At 41.9% G+C, this 22,952-nt stretch overlaps 1 protein-coding gene across 13 annotated transcripts in view; it reads left to right on the top strand.

Moving 5' to 3' along the window:
• LOC132492975 (WASH complex subunit 2A-like) overlaps positions 1-21,854 on the top strand; it is a 57,087-nt gene extending 35,233 nt beyond the window's left edge. For 5 of the 13 annotated variants that reach the window (XM_060102980.1, XM_060102972.1, XM_060102955.1 and 2 more), the window contains 11 exons: positions 74-240; positions 5,001-5,103; positions 9,991-10,146; positions 11,853-12,035; positions 13,892-14,020; positions 14,149-14,229; positions 14,784-14,906; positions 16,302-16,514; positions 18,163-18,780; positions 19,592-19,769; positions 21,494-21,854. In XM_060102980.1, the coding sequence (XP_059958963.1) occupies positions 74-240; positions 5,001-5,103; positions 9,991-10,146; positions 11,853-12,035; positions 13,892-14,020; positions 14,149-14,229; positions 14,784-14,906; positions 16,302-16,514; positions 18,163-18,780; positions 19,592-19,769; positions 21,494-21,633 (2,091 nt within the window). In that variant the 3' untranslated portion in view covers positions 21,634-21,854. Of the gene's footprint in view, positions 1-73; positions 241-5,000; positions 5,104-9,990; positions 10,147-11,852; positions 12,036-13,891; positions 14,021-14,148; positions 14,230-14,783; positions 14,907-15,887; positions 15,951-16,301; positions 16,515-18,162; positions 18,781-19,591; positions 19,770-21,493 lie in introns of all 13 variants that reach the window. The other 8 variants (XM_060102999.1, XM_060103007.1, XM_060103043.1 and 5 more) reach the window with 6 other exon arrangements.
• The last annotated feature ends 1,098 nt before the right edge of the window (positions 21,855-22,952 follow it).

The raw sequence follows: 22,952 nt of genomic DNA, 5'->3' as shown, positions 1-22,952 counted from the left end.
CAGGGAAGCCCAATTCCTCAGGTTTCTTAATCTAAATGGCCAGAGGATTTTAACATATATTTTATCTTTTAAGGACCAGTGGAATATTACTGACTCACAGACCAACTCGGCACCTGACAAGTCTAAAGGAGAACTTAGGGACTCTGGGACCACCCAAGACCGGGAGATTAAGGCCGTGAAAAAGACCAGCCTCTTTGAGGAGGACAATGAGGATGATCTGTTTGCTATTGCTAAGGACAGGTGAGGCAATCATTGTAAGAAATCATTTCATCAGTGTCTATGGTAATAGGTGAAGGTATTTGATGTGCAAGATGTCAGCTGCTGGAGGTGACATGCCGATCATTCATCACCTGGTAATCATATAAACGAGAATGTCTTTGATTTTCACTTGCAAGTTATTCTCCCCTGGTACTGGGAAATGTTTTTCTTCATGGATCCTTACCTAATTTCTTCTACTTATCTTTTTTTTTTTAACCTTAAAATACTATTTTTCTTAGTTTGTTAGGGGTTTAAGTACAGTTTGTTGTCTCTTTTGTTTTTTCCCTGGGATACCCTAAAGAATGTAAAGTTTTGTCCAAGTTACTTAAGTTTGTCATTTGGATAGAAATCTACTCAGCATTGAGAAACATCCTGTTTAGTAAGATGGTTCTCTGCAGAGCTGTGCTGTATCACACCAGTTGCTGGTAACCCCTAGCTGGTCTTAGGTGCTCCTGCATGTTAATGCTTGGACTAAAGGGTGGCAGGTTATGTAGAGCAGTGGTCCCCAACCTTTTTGGCACCAGGGACCGGTTTTGTGGAAGACAATTTTTCCACGGACCAGGGGTGGTGGGGGGTGGTTCAGGCTGTAATGCGAGTGATGGGGAGCCGCAGATGTAACTTCGCTCGCTCGCCTGCCACTCACCTCCTGCTGTGAAGCCTGATTCTTAACAGGCCCAGGACTGGTACCAATCTGCGGCCCGGGGGTGGGGACCCCTGATGTAGAGTGAGGGTGGGCTGTGGTTGGTATTGTAATATGCTGCAGATTAGCTGTGTATTCAGAATAACTCCCTTGAAAATATATGTATTTTTCTCTTGAGATCCTTAAATGATTACGTTGAAATTTAACTGAATGGTAGTAACATAAAGAGGCAATTGATTGGACATGTAAACCCTATGCATTGGTGTGGTTAAGCTTTAATACTGAAATGATAGATTAAAAAATGTCTCATATTTCTGTCTCTGAATACTATGATCTCTTCAGATGTCGCCATTTCTACTTTGGGCTCCATGACTTCACCCCTGGGTATATCTTGGGCCTCTGGTTAAGAATGTAAGCTCTGGAATCGCAATACCTGATACTAAATTCTGGCCCTGCCAGTTGCTCTCTGAATAGCCTTGGACAAGTTACCTAACCTCTCTGAGCCTGAGTTTTCTCATCTGTTAAACAAAAATGATAATAGTGCTTCTCTCATAGGATCACTGAGAGGATTAAATGAAATCCCAATATGAAATGCTTAGCACAATAGCTGGTACATTGTAAGCACGGAAATGTAATTTACTGTCATGAGTGTAGGGGAAATAACATTTCATTCCTTTATTTTTGTTGCTCTCTCTCTCTCCTGGGACTCTCTCCTTCCTTTCTTCCCTGGCCAGCTTCTTTTTTTTTTTAATGTTGTGCATTTTATTTATTTATTTATTTATTATTATTATTATTTTTGGCTACGTTGAGTCTTCATTGCTGCGCCCGGGCTTTCTCAAGCTGCAGCGAGCGGGGGCTACTCTTTGTTGCAGTGCATGGGCTTCTCATTGCAGTGGCTTCTCTTGTGGCGGAGCACGGGCTCTAGGTGTGTGGGCTTCAGTAGTTGTGGCGCACGGGCTCAGTAGTTGTGGCTCGCGTGCTCTAGAGCACAGGCTCAGTAGTTGTGGCACATGGGGCTTAGTTGCTCCACAGCATGTGGGATCTTCCCGGACCAGGGCTCAAACCTGTGTCCCCTGCATTGGCAGGTGGATTCCTAACACCGCACCACCAGGGAAGCCCCTGGCCAGCTTCTTTTAAGACTCAGTTTAAGCCCTGTCTTTTGAGAAGCCTTCCTTAACCCAAACAGCTGAGAAAGATAAGAAATAGGGTTAGAGTCTAAAGCAAAAATGGCTCCATCTTCAACCCCCTGCCCCCAGCTCTGTTTCACTTGAGCATTTCCTACACTGTATAGTAGTTACCTATTTACGTGTGCAGCCCCTCCCTTTGCCCCCACCACACACATATGGTCACAGGTCTAGAGATCAGGAAACATGTTTCATGTGTAGGTCCTAGTACCAATTACACACAATATCCAGCTTTCAGCAATGCTAGCTTTCATCAGATTCTCAAAAAAATCTTTTACAGACAACAACAAGTGCAGGAGAGGATGTGGAGGAATTGGAGCCCTCACACATTGCTGGTGGGAACATAAAATGGTGCAGCCACTTGGGAACACAGCCTAGCAGTTCCATGAAAAGTTAAACATGGAGTTGCCACATGACTCAATTTCAGTTTTTAGGACTATGCGTAAGAGAAATGTCCGCCCAAAAACTTGCATGTGAATGTTTATCATAGCGTTATTCATAATAGCCAAAAAGCGGAAACAACTCAAAAGTTCATCCACTGTAGAACGGATAAACAAAATGTGTTATATCCACACAGTGGACTCTTATTCAGCAATTAGAAGGAATAAAGTACTGATACATGCTTCAATATAGATGAACCCTGAAAATATTGTGATAATTGAGAGAAGCCAGTCACAGAAGACCACATGTATGATTCTATTTGTGTGTAATGTCCGGAAGAGATAAATCCATAGAGACAGAAAGTAGATGAGTGTTTGTCTGGGGCTGAGGGGAAAGGAGAATTGGTAGTGACTGTGAACAGGTATGGGCTTTCACTTTAGGTTGATGGAAATATTGTCAACTTAGATTATGGTGATAGTTGCACAACTCTGTGAATATACTAACAGTCACTGAATTGTACTCTACTAAAGGGTAAATCTTATGGTATGTAAATTGTAACTCAAACCCATTCTGAAAAAAGAAATAGAAGCTTTGTGACCCTAACAAAGTTGTGAAATACTGCCTTGTAAGCAGGGCACTCAAACATCCTTGCTTGTCTGGAGAGGCCTGCTTTGTGCCTGTCATTTCAGCCTGGTGATTAATAATTTTCCCTTTCACTCTCAAAAGTGTCCTGGTGTAGGCCATAAACTCTATAGTCATCTTAATGTGTTTTGACATCTGTCCCTTTTAATAAATCAAAATACTTATTACCCCATTATTTATAATGAGAAATACTTCAGTTCACTGAGCTGCATATTTTTCTTCTGAGGACAGATCTCCACGGGATGTCCACATTTAACCAGCAGGTGCCGAGGGTGTGGAATGAGATCCAAGGTTAAGGACTCACTGTCGTTATCTATTGTAACTATGTCCAGAAAGCTAACTAGCTTTTCTCTAGCTTAGAACTTCAGAATCTGGCATCAGATTATTTTCTGTGGGTAGCTTGGTTTGGGTTTTGATTTTTAGAAATTGTTCAGAAAATCATGCATAAGATTTTTCTTCTGCTATAGCAGCTTAATAAGGTTTTTGCTTTTTAGGCATCTGTTGTAGTTATTTTTGTAATATTTTGTGATCATCACTTAGTAGTCATATATTTTGGTTATAATTTGTGTACATTTTTATCAGTGTATATCCTTAAAGGCATATTAGATTTTACCTGACTGTGTATGGCTCTTTGTTTTTATAATTTCTTCAGGGTGTAGACCTAATTTTTTACTGTCCTTTAGTGTAAGTGTCCAGTGTAAGTATGCTCAACTATTTGGTTAGTTGTGTTCCCTAGTCAGTGATCCTTAGGCAATTTTAAGATGTAGGCAGACATCCAATGTTAAACAAATGAATAACCTTATATTATGCTTTGTTAATAATTAAACTTAGAGAAAAGATTATGATACATATACTTATGGGTATATATGCTGATTATTTTTAGTGTAAGTAGATGGATACTGAAATGACTAGTATTATTTTTCTCTAGCTAACATTGAATTTGGAGTTTTCATTACTTTGATAATTCTCTAGTATGCTGCTAGTTGGGTGGTTCCTTACCACATAGTATAGAAACTAGAACATGACCCTTCTGTAATTAGAACACTTTCTATTTGGGACTGCCCACGTCCAGTGCTAGGCCTCCCTGTGTTTTTTTACTTTTATGATTCTGTTCCTTAAAAGGTCCTGATCAATATTTATTCTGGCAGACATTTATTGACTGTCCCTAGGGGCTGCTGTGGAAGCCTAGGTGAGGAGGTAGGTGAAGACAGGTGAGAGGAAGGTGGTGAGGAGAGCTGTGGCTGGATTTCAGCTGTGGTTGCCCAACATGGGGTAGAGATGGGTGAATATTGCTGTGGTGAACAGTGAAGATGAGCCGTCCCAGCTGCTTAGAGACTTTGTGTGGAGGGGATAGAATGGGATGGGTTTAGGGTTTGAAGGGAAGGCACAGAAGCCCACAGAGGCACTTGGAAAGACATGGTTAAGTGGCTGAGGTGGCACCAGGCCACAGGTCACAGCCTGAACCAGGTTCTGGCCCTGCGATCTCTTGACAGCCGCCTTCCTGACCACTCTGGAAATAGGCATTGGTGCTCCCTGGTTCTTCCTCTGCCATAGGAAATGGTGAGAGAGAATGCTACGTTTGTGAATGCTAAGTGTGTTGTGTGCGTTGGCAAAGCCAACAGCTAGTGCACCTACCTTGAGCCAAAAGTAACTGACAAAGGGACAAGATGAGGAGGGCCCCGGGCTTTTACAGAAGAATGCCAGACAGCGGGTGATGACTTACTAGACACAAATTGCACCTACTTCAAAGGTTTTTCTTGCTGCAACTGTGTAAGGTTAATGGATGACTCGGGCGTTTTGGTGGTAGGTGGGTTCCTGTAGGTGTGGCCTGGAAAGAATATTGTATTTTGTAAATCACATTTGCCTTTAATTTGACTCTTTATTTGTTCGTATAGCCAAAAGAAGACCCAGAGAGCATCTCTCCTGTTTGAAGATGATGGTGACAGTGGAAGCTCTCTGTTTGGCTCTCCTCCCACATCTGCTCCTCCTGCAACAATGGTATTCTTAACCTCTTAGGCCCAGGAAGTAACCCTGAGGTGATGTTACGTGAATACTGATGCTTCCCTCAATCAGGTCCTAAAACCTGACCTTGGACACTGAGTCTTATGGAAAAACTCGTTTGCCTGGTTTTAGATAGACATCTTCTGGTTAGTGGTATTTTACAGACGAAGCACACGTGCAAAGCCTGGAGAAAAGGATTCCACATCATGCAGCCCCTTCAGTGTCAGTTGTAGGCATCTGAGTCTCAGGGGAGAGCAGGGGACAGCACTGTTGCACTCCTTCTGGAGGAACTGCCGGGCTTAGCCCCGGTGGCATGGAATTCTGCTAACATTAGACCAGGCCAGTTAATGTACAGGTTATTCCTTACAGGAGCAAGTTTCCAGTACTAACGCTTTGGTCCTGGTTTATATTAATAGTGAATCAGTAAAAAGGAAGGAAGTTCTGACACAGGCTACGACATGGATGAAGCCTGAGGACATAATGCTGAGTGAAATAAGCCAGCAACAAAAAGACAAATACTGTATGATTCTACTTACACGAGGTACCTAGGGTAGTCAAATTCATAGAAACAGTAGAACTGTGATCACCAGGGGCTGAGGGGGGTGCTGGGGGATGGAGAGTTGTTTAATGGGTACAGAGTTTCAGTTTTGCAAGATGAAAAAATTCTGGAGATTGGTTGTACAGTAACGTGGATATACTTACTACTACTGAACTCTATACTTAGAAATGGTTAAGATAGTAAATGTTGTGTTTTTTATGACAAAGTTTTTTAAAAAAAAATTTAAAGTATGTGATGAGAAAAAAAAAAGTCCATCAGTGCCTATCTAGTCTAAATAGTCTTCCAGCAATTACATCTAAATGGCATCACTAACCATGATTGCCTAAGCTAAAAGATTTAGCAAGTCTTCATGTTTTTTATATCAAAAGGAGTATTAAGAAGTGAGAGGAAGGTGGCATTATGATAATATTTGTCCTGGGAACCTAGGGATACTGGAATCCTGTCTTTGGCCTGTCATTCATCCCTCCCCAACACATTCCCTATGTGGGTATATGTAAGTGTGTGCACACAGAACAAAGTGAGGCCAAGCAACATTTTATTGCCAACTGGCAATTGCCAACAGCCCCAAAGGAAAATTTAGAACTTCTCAGGCTAGACCCCATGGAGACCTCCTTTACCTGAGCTGGGTTATCCTCAAAGGCCAAGAATCAAGCAAAGTCACAGCCCGCTATTGAGGGCCTTCAACCCCAACTTCAGACCACTCTAATTGGCACGTGTTAGAGACAGAAAGACATGTAAGACAGGGAAGGAGGGATGTACCCCCCGAGATTCCCCCCATGTGGGAGCAGCCACAGAATCTAAAAAGGCAGCTCCTCCACCCTTGCTTGATGAGGAAGACTCTCCTCTTCCCACTGTGGTCATGGGTGACCATGTGCAGTCCCCGATGCCTGCACATCCCGAGGGACATTGTACCCTAGTGGGTACAGTGAAGGAGAGAAATGGCAGTAAAGGAGCCTAGAACTTCTTCTTTTCTAGAGACCCATACCTGGCTCTTCTTCCATATCTCCTAACTATTTTTTGTTTAAAGTTTATTTTAAATTATACAGTAATACATGGATGCCTTCTTAAAAAAGGGTTAAAACATGCATAGAGGGAGTTCCTTGGCCATCCAGTGGTTAGGACTTGGCGATTTCATTGCCATGACCCCGGGTTCAATCCCTGGTCAGGGAACTAAGATCCTGCAAACTGCATGGTGCAGCCCCCCACGCCCAAAAAAAGAAAGAAAGAAAAAAAAGGTAGTCAAGGTAAAAACAAATACAAACAAATGAAAAAACATGAGTAGAGAATACGAAGTCCCCATTCCATACTCCTCCCTAGTGTAATCATTGGTAATAATGTGTTGTCAATGCTTTTTTCATGCCTGTTTCTAGGCATTCTTGTCTTTTTTTCATTTAAATGGATCATGTTTTACAATTTTATGCACCTTTTTTTTTAATCCTGCAGCATGTTTTTCATTTCCATAAACTCCATCTTTTTTTTTTTAATCACTATACAGTATTCCACTGAATAACTACGCCAGGACATGTGTGAATATTTCTCCTCTGATGGGGTAGTCATCACTGTTTCCTGCCAGTTTGTTAAGAATGTTTCTTCCCGTCCCTACAGTCTTGTCATCTTTAGCCTTGACTATTGAGATAATTTCTTAACTGGCCTGTGAATGCTCCTTCTCTTCATCTCTCCTTGCCGCTGCCCAAGTTATCTTCTCAAAGCCCACCCGGTCCTGTCGTCCCTTTGTCAAGCTGAGCCTGTAGCTGAACCTACCACGCCACCTGTAATTTCATTCAAAGTAGCCTCAGCTTTTCCACCTTAACTCGCCATGCACTCTTGGTGACTCATCCTGTCCCATAATATTCCAGAGGAAGTTGTTGTCTATTTTTTATGCAAATATTCTTCATATTTTCAGACCCAGTAAAGGTGTTAACTTGTCCTATTCCCAGACCAGGCCCATGTCAGTTACTGATTTAGGGACTCTTTCCTCACCACAGTCCCATTAAGTGCACAGCTTGTAGTAAAAGCTTGCAGCATTGCCGCTGCTTCTGAGTGCTCATAAGCTTTTCTTTGAATTACCTGTACTTGCATCTCCCTAAAGTGGCTTCATGGTTAAGAGAGTCAGAAGATCTGAGTGGCTTTTCTTTGTAAATTATAAATAATAACTTCTACCCTGGATAAATGAGCAGTAATCTAATGAATTTTGAAGGTTCTGGAAATGTAAAACTTCTTTGAAACTGTAGTAATTATGATTGTTAAATAAGACAAAAGGTCAAAGATATGCATCTTAAGTAGCAGAACAACCTGCACCCCTGAGTTTTACCATTTGTGGAATTTGATCACCTTTAGGCAACATATAAAATATACTCTTTGTTTAGAGATCCTAGAATATTTTAAAGTAAGTTAAATACAACTCAACTGTAAACGTATCAAGAAATTAATTTCAGAATGAAGATGAAGAGTCAGCTTATCTTTAGGAAGATTTAAAATCAGTAGTTTGGGTGGCATTTTCCTTGGTTTAAGGACCATAGCTATATGAAGGGAGAATTTGGTCCACCGTACATCAGTCTCGTTTTTTACCTTGATCCACTTGCATCGACATTACATATAGTTTTCAGTGAGTCCGGCACATCCCACAAAAATTTTTTCCTTTGATCACTTTGGTTTTGTTTTATTTCTTCTGAAACTCTTTTGTGGGTTTCCAGTCTTTTATTTCAAGTTGTAATGATGATGCACTTTAAGCACCATTTTCTAACAATAACTAAAAATTTGCTTACCTTATTCTTCTTATTTATTCATAGTTTCTTCTATCATAGTCAGTCATGTTCTTCTTTAGTTTCCCAAACTTGTCTACCTAACTCGATTTAGATATTGCTTCAAAGCTTACTTCCTCATATCATCTAGTCTAGTTAGTGGGATAGAGTTACTGCTTTTCTCTCAAGCTTTTTTTTTTTTTTTTTTTGCGGTACACGGGCCTCTCACTGCTGTGGCCTATTCTGTTGTGGAGCACAGGCTCCAGACGCACAGGCTCAGCAGCCATAGCCCACAGCCCAGCCGCTCTGCGGCATGTGGGATCCCCCCGGACCGGGGCACGAACCCGCGTCCCCTTCATCGGCAGGTGGACTCTCAACCACTGCGCCACCAGGGAAGCCCCATCTCAAGCTTTTTTTTTTTTTTTTTTTTTTTTTTTTTTTTTTGGCCGTACGCGGGCCTCTCACTGCTGTGGCCTCTCCCGTTGCGGAGCACAGGCTCCGGACGCGCAGGCTCAGCGGCCATGGCTCACGGGCCCAGCCGCTTCGCGGCATGTGGGATCTTCCCGGACCGGGGCACGAACCCGTGTCCCCTGCATCGGCAGGTGGACTCTCAACCACTGTGCCACCAGGGAAGCCCCTCAAGGATTTTTGGTAAGTCACTTGCCTCAAGGATGCCAGTAACTCTGGGCAAGTCACGTGACCTCAGTTTCTTAATCTCTGAAATCCCTGCCTCCCAGGTAAGGAACAGATGAGAGATGGGGCAAAGTGCTCACAAACTTGGGCTGAGCACCTGCTTGATATAAAACACCGTGACTGGCTGTGGAAATATACTGCAGGATCCTTTCAAATGAGTGGACAAAGAGATGTACAATAGCTATTAATGTAAATTAGGAGGAAAGTATAGTAAGGGCTAGGTATAGACATAAATATTCTTATCAATGAAGCACCTGATACTTACTGAAGAGAACAGGAAAACCTTCATGGGTGACATCAGAGCTGGGCCTTGCTTGAAAAATGAGGAGGATTTGTTTCTCTAGACAGTGCAGATCAAGCGTGGAAGTGTGGAAGTTTACAATAGGTTTAAGGAATAGTGAAGGTTGATGAGGTACAGATGGATGAGGGTCATAAAGAGGGGCCAGTTGATTGTCATGTTTAGCATTTGCTTAATGCACACAGCGCAGGTTTGGGGTGGGAGATGAAGTAATCTGGTGGGTGTTTTAGCAAGACAGCTCTGGATGATGTCATACAGCTGAAAGGTAAGGGGAGGGAGGCAGAGAGGAGAGACTAATGATTGGGTGGCAGAGGTTAGGATCTAAGCCATGGCGCACACAAGGAGTTAACAGATGCAAGGAGATAGGTGCAGACCTTGTGGTGGCAGAAACTGTCTGCAAGTCTGAGGTAGTGGTGGTATTGCTTCTCCCTGTTTGTGCCCCCTTCACTGTCCTGTCCTGTCTCTCCCGACCCCAAAGTTTAGCTAATGTCTTAAAGAGGACTGTGCTTCTGGCTTGTTCTATACATTGCCATGCTCGCCAGGCACACGTTTTGTTTGTTTGTTTTTGAGGATGTCATTTATTCTTCTGATAGAAAAAAGAGACTGTCCCTGACGTACCACCTCTGCTGTTCAGTGATGAAGAAGAGAAGGAGGCACGGTTGGAAGTGAAACTGGTGGCTAAGAAGGCTGAGAGTGCCAAAGAGTCGTCAGAATTTGGGAGAACTAGCGTGGCTGAGGAGTCAGGAAAGGTGGACTTTTTTTTTCTTGTATAATCTGATATTTTTGTCTGTCATGTGTTCTTGTAAAACCCACACGCGCTCACACATACCCTTACATTTTTCTACCACAGAAAACAAACGGCTCATTTGTTGAAAATTTTGAAAACACTGAAAAGTATGAAGAAGGAAATCTGTGATCCTGCCTTTCTGGGAGACCTTCAGCATTGCTCTTGCCTCTCCATCTCTTTTCTAGGCATATGTGCACACACAGTGATGTGCATTTTTCCCGTTTTACATTATTATGGTCATTGTGTCAGTGTCCATTTTGCCTTTCTCTGTCTCATCTCATTTTTCCTTTCGGTTTTCTCTCTGCACGTCTGTTCTTTCTGACTGGCTCTCTTCTCCGTAGTCTGTTTCCCCTTGCTCTCTTCTAGTCCCACCTGTACTTAAATTACAATGACAGCTTTAAGAAGATTTTAGTTTACCAGTCTTTTACATTTAGTTGATGTTGGCTGTGAATTACAGAGTGAAGTGAAATTTGGCTTTCTTCTAAAGCATTAGCTTTCTTCTCCTGGGCGGGCTGTCCTCTTCTGCAGGAGGCCTGTGGATAAGGCTGCTGGCTGCATCTGGGAATCAGCAGTTCTTTCAGTCTCTGTCTACTTTTTCTTTTTTTCTAACTTTTCTCCTACTCCCGTACTTGTGTGTGTTCAGCTATCTAGGTTTACTCTCTCTTCTAGGGCCTACGTGAAGAATGTTGCATATACTTTTCCTGTCGAGGCTTCTTGGGGCTACAGTGATGCGAACATTTTACCTATACCTGAATCACCGTGTGACGTTCTCTTCCTGTTGTTTCAATGTGACCTTTTCTGTGTTGCTGTAGCCCATTTTCCCCTTGAACTCTAGCTGCTTGTTGCACTGCTGTCTCCCTTGCTTGAGGATAAGCTTTTTGAGGATTGGGGCCATGTTTGTTTTGCTTTCCATTGCATCTGTGGTGCTTAGCTTATTACCTCGCACATAGTAGGCACTTTTCAAAATTACATATTTTCTTTAAAGAAGTATATATTTCCTTCAAAGTTTAACCACTTTGAAATTAGGATGCACCTCACAATCGATGGCATGTTTAATTGGGAGTTTGTTTGTTTCTTGGCAGTTCATATAGGAACAGTGATTCTTACAGTCAATGGTATCTCGCCTGAAAGGTGGTGCTTGTTGAATGAATAAATGCTGCATTTTATGATTATTTTAGAGACTCTTCTAATTGCATAATACAGTATAAGCCTTGTACAAGTTGTGTCCAGTTCTGTCAGTTAGGCCTCTCCCTTGGAGTTATGTGTTAGTTAAATACTAGGAAATATATGATCCGTTTCCAGTGATTGGCATTTGTATCATACCTGTGACTTCGAAGTTATTTATAGCTCATGAGCAACCTATGTGGCTCAGGGTTATAACTGATATATATGTATCTTGGTTGGAAGGAGTTATAAATATAGGCTTTAAACTGTTTGGAAAAAATCATCTTTGATTATGAATTATCTGTACTAGACTCTCCATTGGAGTGGCCAATCAAGAATTGGCCTGAGTGTTTTGTTACCTGGGAGTAGGTGTGATTAGCTGTCATGCCCTGAAACATGCAGGTGTGACAGTTACTGAATTAATGAGGAGCTTGGGAGGCCCCACAATAGAATTTTTGTTTCCAGGTGTTACTCATTTTTTTTCCTTACTATTTCCATTTTCAGGAAGGATCTCTGAATGTATCTACTCAGGAAGCAGCCAAGCATTCTGATTTATTTTCTGCATCATCCCCATTGGACAGAGGAACTAAAACTAGAACCAAAACTGTTCTTAGCTTATTTGATGAGGAAGAGGATAAAACAGAAGATCAAAACAGCTTCCAAGCTCCGAAGAAAGAAGTAGGAAAGGTGAGCAAAAAGCTGTAAAGGTTCAAATCTTTAGAAGGATAAAAGAGTCTCATTTCACGGTGTCAGTTCTGTGATGTGAGTTGCTGAAGAATGGAGGGTTCCAGCTTCTTCACATTCTTACCATCACTTGTTGACTTTTTTTTGATAATGGCCAAGTGTCGGTGACGATGTTGAGAAACTGGAGCCCTCATCCATTGCTGTTAGAAATGTAAAATGGTGCTGCCACTTCAGAAATCAATTTGGTGCTTCCTCAGATTCTTAAATATAAGAGTTACCACATGACCTAGCAATTCCACTCCTAAGTATATAACCAAGAGAAATTAAAACGTAAGTTCACACAAAAACTTGAATGTAATGTTCCCAACAGGTATTATTCATAATAGCCAAAAGATGGAAACAACTTAGATGTCTATCAGCTGATGAATGGATAAACACAATGTGTTTTAGCCATACAATGGAATATTATTTGGCAATAAAAAGAGTGAATTACTGATACATGGTACAACATAGATGAACCTTGAAAACATGCTGAATGAAAGAAGCTAGTGACAAACACATTATGTATGAATTCATTTATTTGAAATGTCTTGAATAGGCAAATCCATAGAGAGAGAAAGTAGATCAGTGGTTGCCTGGGTCTGGGGAAAGAGGTGGACAGGAATGGAGAGTGACTGCTAGTAGGTTTGGAGGTTCTTTATGGCATGATGAGAATGTTCTAAATTTAGATTGTGGTGGTATTTGCACAACTTTGTGAATATATTATAAACCATTGAATTACACACTTTAAATAGGTGAATTTTATCTCAATAGAAGTATTTAAAAAAGAGAAAACAGGCGATGGGCCATAGATTGCCAATAATTTTTTGTAAATCAAACTGAGGTTATAGTCCATGTTGATATTTACAACAAATGTTTTATGAATTTTCTTATTATACCAGTAGGATAGCCCCATTTATAAATGAGAGCTACACACAGTGAATATGAATAATTTGCTATATTTTCTTCCAGTCTCTTACTGTGTTTGATTTTGTATATGATTTTCACGGTTGTAAAACTTTGAACCTTAGTTGCTATGTTACACTAATTTTTATGTGTAATCAATAATAATTATTAGTTAATTTTTAATGTGACGCATTTTGTCAGAAGTGAGTTTTTTTGTTTGTTTCTGTCTGTGGTTGTGATACTAAAGAAAGGGAAGAATTTTAAAACGTCAAGTCTGGGGCATTATAGTATCAAACCGAGTAATGTGATAGTAACTTTCAAATGTCAGATACCCTAGCAAACAGAAAGAACTTGTTTGGAATCTGAAGGCAGTGGGGTGGAAGGTGGATGGGCATAGGGGAAGGTTGGCTGATGACACCCGTGCCAGCTCTTTGGCCTGAGATGCTGGTAAGTAGAAGTTAGGGGTATGTGCTTGACCACTCTGTGTAGTCTCTGGTATTAAGTCAGCTGTTGTCTCATTCTTCCCTTTGGGCATGAGATGGAGAGAACTTGTTTAACTTTATGAGTTGTCACCCCTAAAATGTTTCTCCGTATGGACCTAAGGATTGTTTTTTAAATAAACCGTTCAGATTCAGATACTACACAAAGGTTGAAAGATGATCTTTCCAGATTATGTATATGTTGTCTGTTTTTGTAAATATATTCTCCACTGTTCTTAGTATCTCCAAAGTATTCCATTTTGTGACACGGTCATTCCCCTTCTGATGGGCACTCAGGCTGTGTCCAACCTTTAGCCACTATAAACAGAGCCACAAGGAATATCTTTGTTGTTTCATCTTTGTAGCTGCATATTATTTCCTTGAGGTAAAGCCCTAGGAGTCTAAAATACATGAACTTCCCTCTTTTTTTCCTAGAGTCCTGATCCTAATGCCCACCCCAAGAGCACAGGTGTCTTTCAGGATGAAGAGCTCCTTTTTAGTCGCAAGCTTCAGAAGGACAATGACCCAGACGTTGACCTTTTCTCCGGCACCAAAAAAAACAGGGTCAGTTCCAAATGGTTCTCCATGTCATAGCTTTGTTATTATGTTAAATATTGTCTCTGTAGCTCACCTGACTCTCTTTGTAAATTGTTTTTGTTTTGGATATTGAATTTAAGTTTTTTCTATTCTAGTTGCTAGAACCAAGTGTTGGGAGCCTGTTCGGGGATGATGAAGATGATGATCTTTTCAGCTCTGCCAAGTTGCATCCTTTGGTATCAGACTTTTGTTCTCAATACTGCGGTGTGTAGGAAGGCTTCTGGGAAAGGAAATGAATGTCCCCTTAATGTGACTAAGGAAAATGCTCACTAGTAAATGAACAGCAAATAACGTGCTCATGACGGTGTTCAGGTTGTCTCCATCTTATGTTTCCTAACGTTAAACTATTAACTAACCCGGGCTCTCTTACCGTTTTACAAACCTGTTTGACTTTTAAGTTGTTCATTGAAAGACCAGTACATCTGATATGGTGACAAAATATTCAAGCCTTTCAGGTGCAAAGCTATAAATCTGAGTGTTAGGCCATGTGCGTCATTTCCCTCCCTTCACCGGTAGACTTTGAAGTACTCTCTATTTTCTCTTTATCACTGAGAGGACGCCTGGTCTTTAGAACTCTGTTTCTGAAATGCTGCCTTTAAATTTGTTTGTTCAACCCTCATTTGTGAACTGACTTTTAAAAGTCAGAAGCTATTTTCTCTTTTTGCATTATGACTTTTCCTTAAAATTTCTAAGATACTTGACAGACTTTGGGTATTCTTTGCTTTTGAAGATCCCAGAAAAGAAGAAGGTAGTGAAAAAAGACCACTCTGTTTCCTCTTTCAAGAACCAGAAACATCCTGAATCCACTCCAGGTATCAAAGAAAAAGGCATACGGAAATCGGAAACACCTCAGGTTAGAACTGATCTCTTTAAGGACTTTCAGCTCTTGTTTGCATTGTAGTATAGTTTAATTGCATCATGCAGACCCGGGGTCATTCAGAGTTCTCTTAATTAAGGAGGAAATAGCAACTAGGACTACCTCCCTTTGTTTACTTTTTTTTTTTAACCCCTGCTCAGTTCTCCTCTCCTCACTCCACACTGGTTCCATGAATCTATACTTATCATTATTACTTTTGGAGTACCTGCAAATTCGATTCCAAGATAGAGTTAAGGCAGGATTAAGATCTTCCCACTAGAACTCCATTTCTCCCTTTGGGCTACCTTGGAGTAGGGTTCCATTAGAATTAAATATGAATTATATCCACTTTCTTGATTCCCTCTCTGTGTTATGTCTTCTGAGATCATTGCTATTAGGCCTCCATCCTCAGCAGTCTTCTCTGTGGCGCTCCTCCTGAAGGCAGAGCAGGGCTAGACAGTGAGTTCTGGTCCTGGCTTACAGCTGTCCCCGGATGTCTCATTGAGGCCTCAGTGTTCTGAGCTGTGAAAATGAGGCACTAGGACTCACACATCTCCAGCGACTCATGTCTCAGCTTCTTTTGCTTCTAGAACTAGTGCATTAGGCTTGGGTGAATTTCTGTGTGCTCTGTAATGTTTGCTGTGTGAGATAACCAGCATTGTCATGTTTCCAGCTGGTCCAGTTTTGGGGCTCTGATACACTATAATTCTTATGAATCTTATTCATATCTTTGTCTCCCTTTCTTCCATGTGTGGTCTTAGAGCCTTCCACTTACACATCAGATAAGGAAGCACAAATGAAGTAATGTTAGTGAAATGTTTTGAGGCCCCAGGAGAGATTTTAATGCCTTTTCCATTATAGAATTATAGAAACCAACAGCTTTGTTCCATCACAGATTTATTTTCAGGCATATGTGTAATCCAAGAGACACTTTTCTATTTCCCCAATGGATTTTTAACTGAACGTAATTTCACACAGGACTCACCAGGTCCCGCTCCATTTAAAACCAAAGAGCCATCCCCTTGGATCTGGAAAATTCAAGTAATTATAACGTGTCTGGAACCTTCATTGCCTGCCTTGTGGCATCTGTAAACTTTCTTGGGTTTTCCTTTTGTCAGCTGCTGCCAGGCATTTTCTCATCTCTTCCCCACCCTCTGGTTGTTGCTTCCTGTGTGCTGCGTCTGTAACATCTCTTCTTTGGTCCTGTGGTGGGCACAGGGGTATAGCCCTCTGTTTTAATTCTAAGACTAGATCAGGAGACTTCCCTGCCTTTCTCTTTCTCCTCTCGTACTATATATTACATATACCAAGTCTTTCGTCATGTGTCACAGTAATAAGAGTAGACTGTTGTGTTTAAGAAAACATAGAGTAAGTTTCATTTTTCTTCTTTAGGCAAATTTAGCAATTAACCCAGCAGCCTTGCTGCCTACAGCGGCTCCCCAGATCTCTGGAATGAAGTCTGTTTTGCCAGAATTGGGTGTTCCTTCGTCTGAACCTGGGAGAATCCACAGTCTGGAAAGTATGCCCACTCTTCCCGGGAGTGGGGAGGCCGGCGTGAGTTTTGACCTTCCAGCTCAGGCAGACACCTTACACAGTGTGAACAAGGTGATGAAACCACCTTTGCTTGCTTGCCTGCTTTTTTTTAAAACCAGAACAGTTTGTATGTTTCTTCCGAGTTCATCAGTTGCACACGATAGGCTGACCCCGATTCCTTATTTGAAGGAGGCGCCTCATCTTTCCTTGAGCCTCTCTGCCCTCCTTCCACCTCCCTAGTTCTGTGTCCACTCTTCCACTGCCTGCCTTTTGTTACATTTACATTCTGCTCAGTAGCTAGCTCACTAGCTCCTGGCTGCCACCTGGAGGCCTTCTGAACACTGAGCAGATCATGTCTTTACTGTTTGCTTCCTCTGCCGTCTCCTTACTGCTCAAAGGAGGATGTTCAAGCTCCTTGGTTTGGTATTAAAGCCATTTACAGTCTGTGCTAACTGAAGCTTCCAGCTTTCCCACCAGTCGCCCCACACTGTCAGCCTAAGTCCAGTCACCAGGAACCATTCCCCAAACACACGTGCCCCAGCGTGCTGCTGCCATCAGTTCGTGCTGCTTCCTCTGTCAGGAATGCTCTTCCTCATCGACAGCTCTGCACAAACTTCACAGTTTCTGTGACATTTCCCCTCCTGCCCCTGCCCTGGGCTCCCTCTCTGAGATCCCGTGGCAATTACGTCCTGTCACACTGTTGCGTAGGACTGTGGACTTGTGCTGGATGGACCGTGACCTCTTTGAGGTTTTACTTTTATTTCAATTGGTTCTCTTCTATCCAGTCTTCCTTCTCTAAAAAAATCTTAGATGTTATCTGAGTAATCAACAGTGCCGAGGATGACCCTGCAAATACATTCATTTCAAGTGTTTCCAAACCTGTTTTACTTATGAAAAATAAAACATCCCTCCTTTCTTTTTTTTCTGTTAGCTTATTTTGTTGTTGTTAAGTTTAAATTGTTCCTGAAATAATTCGTGAAATTTCCTCGACATAGGCAAAGTACAGTTAAGTACTTTGCCCAAAGTACAGTTAAGTACTTTGCCCAAAGTAGCTTGTGCCTTCTTAAAACTACTTGATGGTATATGTTGGAAAATATTACAAATACTGCATTATTGCTAATAAGTGACTCATATTTTGAGCTTATATTGAAAGTTCTGATTCCTAAGCCACATTTTTTTACGTGAAGTATTTAAAATTTGGATTTAGTGTTTGTTGACTTGAAGAAAAGAGCATCTGAGATTACCTTTCTGTCTTTGTCATCTTATCTCCCTGTTTCTGGAGCCTGATTTTAGGCTATCCCCCAGTAAAGCTTATTGCCAGAATCCCCCTGATTCTTTCTCGTTTTGAAAGATACCCACATATAAACTTAGGGCAGAGAAGGAAGGGTCCAGGGAGCGCTGTGGGACACAAGACAGTGTGGCACAAGCAGTGTGGCTTCCAGTGGCAGATGAAGCCTTTTGTATCAAATTGAACAGAAATTGCCCTCAAAAGACTCAAAAATGGGGGACACTGAAGGATTAAGAGTGAGTCTTAGAGTACTAGGAGCTATTAAACGCCTTTGGAAATCTTTAAGAAATAACCTCTTCTGTCTTAGATGATATCTCGATTGAGGGGAACCTAACAACCTAACAGTATTTTGAGTTGCTGATGATTTGCTATGTTAGTTTTGAGCACCTTTTAAAAAACCATCAGGTCAGCGTGTGGTTTTTGCCATTGCAGACCCGAGTCAAAGTGAGAGGGAAGCGCAGACCACAGACACGCACAGCTCGACGGTTGGCTGCCCAGGAGTCCAGTGAGGCTGAGGACATGAGTATCCCCAGGGAATTTATTGCACAATTGGCAGATGGCGTCATTTCACCAGATGGTCATCAGCCACAGCCCAGGGCAGCTGGTGGAGAAGACAGCTCTGAGGAGCCCATGGCAGCTGCCATTCCAACTTGGGCAGGTGGTCCTGTGCTTGGGAAAGACAGAAACCCCTTTGTGAAATCTCTGGGTCAACCTCTTGAGGATGACCTTTTTGATTCTGGAGATATCTTTTCCAAGGGCATTGCATCTCAGTCCACGGAGAGAAGAAAAGCCAAGGTGAAGGCAGCAGAGAGCCTGGCCAACCCGGCAGGGGGAAGTAAAGAAAAAAGCCTCATGTTTCCTGCTCTCAGTGAGGCAGGCAGTGATGATGATCTCTTTCAGTCTGTTAAACCAAAACCAGCAAAGAAAACAAATCCTTTCCCTCTCCTGGAAGATGAGGACGATCTCTTTACAGACCAGAAAGGCAAGAAGAATGAGTCAAAATCCAACAGTCAGCAGGATGTTATCTCAAAAGCACAAGATATTTTTGAGGTAGGTAATAGGACATAACAATACATTTTTGTGCGGGGTTCTTTGTTAAGGAAAATACCTGATTGGGTCATTTGAGCCATAGATTGCTTTAAACCTGTTTGGTTGCTACCCTGTATCTACTTGCTTAGTAATTATAATTAGGGTCTTTTATTAATAACTCTGAAACTTATTCAGAGTGGTTTTCTGTTTTGTTTCTGGCCATAACCATTGATGCAAGTCAATGGTTTTTATCTGGCTATTGCTGCAGTCAGCATAGATAAAGTAGCATCTCTACAGCTTGAGTGTTTAACCTCTGGTTCTTGGGGAAACAGGCCCTGGCTGGAGCTGATGATTTAACGCAAGCGGTAAGGCCTTCAGTGACGCTCTTCGGGCAGATGTTTATTGAGCATCTGGGAGGCGGAAGCACAAGGGGAACTAGGACCAGTGCTCTGCTCCGCAGAGCTCTCAGGGAGGGGAATTGGATGTAGACAGAGCCGCGTATTAATAACGTTTTCAGGTAATGTTAAGGGCCTTAAAGAAAACAACCCAGGGCAGTGGGGCAGCGTGATGGGTTGGGGTGGGAGGTGCTCCTTCAGGTAGGACTGGTAGAGAAGCGTTCTCTGTACGGCTCGAGGTTTAGCTGGGACTAGAAGAAAGAGAAGGACCATGCCAGGCAGAGATCTGGAGTAGCAATTCCAGATAGAGGGGCAGCTCACATGGCTGTTCCAGAACCCTGTGGCAGTTTGCATTTCTACAACTTGTTGAAATTAGCGTATGTAGTAAAGTAAAAACTTGATTTTAAATTGTTGTGCTTGTTTTTTTGGCTTACAAGGATGATATATTTGCTACAGAAGCAATGAAGGCCTCACAAAAAACAAGAGAGAAGGAAAGAACATTTGACTCCAACTTGTTTGATGATAACATTGATATCTTTGCTGACCTAACTGTAAAACCAAAAGAAAAGTCCAAAAAGAAAGTGGAAGCTAAGTCTATATTTGACGATGATATGGGTAAGTTTAGTTTTCTACACATGACAGAGAGAGTCATTACCGTTCAGCGACTTGATATTTCTCCTGCTACCTTTGTCTTGACCCTTTCCTGGAAAATGTTCCCCAGTGGGTTTCCTTTGACTTGCTCTATACTCCTGAGATAGACTGAGGGTGGATAAGTAAATGGCTTAGTCATTTTGGTGAAACAGTGTTTTGTTATGATGGATATCAAGGAGGTTGAAGGAGCCCAGAGTTTGACTTTCAAGTATAATTTAGCTTTTTTCTTAGTGTGCCGTCTGCCAATCATCTATGACAGATCTGAACACTGATGTCATGAAAGGAGGATCAGAAACTACCCCACATGCTAAAGTAGGCTGAGGTGGCTGCCTCGGGTGTGATGCAGTTCTAGCTGGAGAGTGAGCGTTAGTGGTTCGGAGAATGGAGGGGCAGTGCAGGAGGAGAGCAGGACTGTATAGGAAAGCAGGCTGTAACTCAGACTTTACCTCTCACCAAAGATCTTCTGTGTTTGTAAACATGTTCATTTTCTCTCCATAGTATAATGTCTACTTTATTACTGGGCAAACCAAATGCCCCATAACCCGAAATGTAGGGCTTCTGATATGTCCTGTGTTAGTGCATAGGACTCGGGCTGAGGCCATATATACTTCCTACTCCCCCACCTCCTCTCTCCCAGTCTGGACCTTGGGGTTAACTGGGAGAAAGCTGGTACTGCAAAGCCACACTTTTTCGACTCCCCAAGCAAGTGTGCTCTGCCTCTACCTGCTTCCCACTACAAGGTACAGAAGAGACTTTATCACAAAAAAAGTAATACATGTTATAATAGATTAATGCTATTGGTAAAATGTAAAAAGTAAAAAGCTAGCCCTAGAGGTAACTATTATTGAGAGTTTGGTGTGTCCCCTTTCAGACATGGTGACAGTAATATAGGTTTGTATACATATAAACGTATACTTATTTTTTCAGTGTTTTCCCATGTCAGTACATAGAGATCTACTTCCTTGTTTTTAGTAGTTGTGTACTGTTGCTTTATATTTAGCCATTAGCCTATTGAGAGTGATCTAGATTGTTTCTCCATTTTCTCTGTTACAAATGATGCCATAATCTTTAACATTTGTACATACATATCTTTATGTACACATGCTAAAATCTCAGTAGAATAGAATCCTAGCAGTAACATTACTGGGTTACTATCATTACTGAGTAAAGTGAGTCATGGAGCATTAGAGTCAGTGAAACATTAAACACAAATGTAGTCATAAAGACTTACATGCTTAGCGTTTAGGTGCTGCAAACAGATGCATTTATTCTGAAAGAGGGTGACCTGTGTTGGATTTCCCTTTGCTTATTTTTAGTGCCTTTTCCTTTTAAAACCCAGTGGGAAAAGAATGTAGAAATAAGTATAATGCATAGATGGTAAAGTCAGGGGCTGGATTGGAGATTCAGTTATCTTTCCACTTTTCCTCTCCTGCATGTGCACACACACAGCTTTGTAGCTGAGAAAATTATGCTCAGAGAGAAAATGTGACTTGTATGTGATCATAAAACTTAGTAGCAGAACCAGGACCAGAATCTAAGAGGCTTGGCTCTATCTTAGTGTTTTTTGGTATCCCATACTGTTGTCAGACTTGAGTCTTTGGTTGTTTGTGTAGATGTATCTTAAAAGCACCCATTTTCTTGCCTATTCAGCAACTCTTTTTTTCTTTTTCTTTTTTTCCTTTTTAAAGATGATATCTTCTCCTCTGGTATCCAGGCTAAGACAACCAAACCAAAAAGTCGATCTTCACAGACAGTGCCTGAACCAAGATCTGAACAGAAGGTGTCCAACATATTTGATGATCCCTTGAACGCCTTTGGAGGCCAGTAGAGTGTACAGGTGTACACTCTACATCCTTGTACATCCAGTGTACAGCTACATCCTTGAGTTAATGATGCTGTCTTCTGTGCTCACTGTCTTAACTGAATTATAAAAAGCATATACTGAAACAGCTAGCTCACTTCTTACCCAACGTACTTAGTATTTTTCTGTACTGGTTTTAATCATGCTTAATACTGCCAAACAGAAATAAATGTTTCACTGTTTCGTTATTGTTTTTGCTTTTTTAACCATATTTTGATTAGCCTTGGTGGGGCCATGGTTTAGGGTCATTAGAAAAGAAACCTATTTGTGCCTTTCATGGGTGGACAGGGACTCCCAGAGGTAGCAAATGCCAGACAGATGACCAGGAGTCTTCCCTACATGTATGGGAGCCCTAACTTAGAACCAGGGCACTTGATAGAGGAAGAGGATGAGAGATTATATAGTTCATGAGTCTTCGTAATAGGAGAGGAGGTTTTCTCTCATTCCACTGAATTCTGAAGATGCCTCTATAAGTCCACTAAAGCAAGATTTGGCAAACTGTAGTCCTCTACTGTCTGTTTTTGTAAATAAAGTTTTATTGGAAAGAACCATACCCATTCATTTATGTATTGTCTATGGCGGTTTTCACCCTACCTCCAATGCCAGAGTTGAGTGGTTGTGTCAGAGACTGGATGGCCTACAGAGTCTAAGATATTTTCTTTGTGGCCCTTTACAGAAACAATTTGCTGACTCTTGCTCTAAGGCATCCATTTCCATTCCTTGGAGCTTTACATTATTATTATTATTATTTTTTTTTTTTTTTTTTTTTTTTTTTTTTGCGGTATGCGGGCCTCTCACTGTTGTGGCCTCCCCCGTTGCGGAGCACAGGCTCCGGACGCGCAGGCTCCGGACGCGCAGGCTCAGCGGCCATGGCTCACGGGCCCAGCCGCTCCGCGGCATATGGGATCCTCCCAGACCGGGGCACGAACCCGCATCCCCTGCATCGGCAGGCGGACTCTCAACCACTTGCGCCACCAGGGAGGCCCTACATTATTTTTTGAAAGAGGCAGAATGAACCCAGATAATGGTAGGAAGAAGTGCTGAGGATGGAAATGTCAGCTTCTAGAGCACCACTGTTTCATAGAACTCTGCACTGATGGGAATGTTCTACAACTGTGTTGTCCATTGTGGATGGCTGATCACCCCCCCCTCATCTCACCCCCTGCCCTTCTAGTCTGTTTTCCTGTGCTGTGCCATCTTGCTCATGAGTATTAAATCTGTAACCATGGCACAATCTTGTAAGCAGACCCAGTTGGCTTCACCAATTCTGAAGCCAGTAACTTCTT

This window comes from Mesoplodon densirostris, chromosome 1, assembly GCF_025265405.1.
Source record: "Mesoplodon densirostris isolate mMesDen1 chromosome 1, mMesDen1 primary haplotype, whole genome shotgun sequence".
Taxonomy (NCBI): Eukaryota; Metazoa; Chordata; class Mammalia; order Artiodactyla; family Ziphiidae; genus Mesoplodon; species Mesoplodon densirostris.
This window is presented reverse-complemented; position numbering and strand designations above follow the sequence as displayed.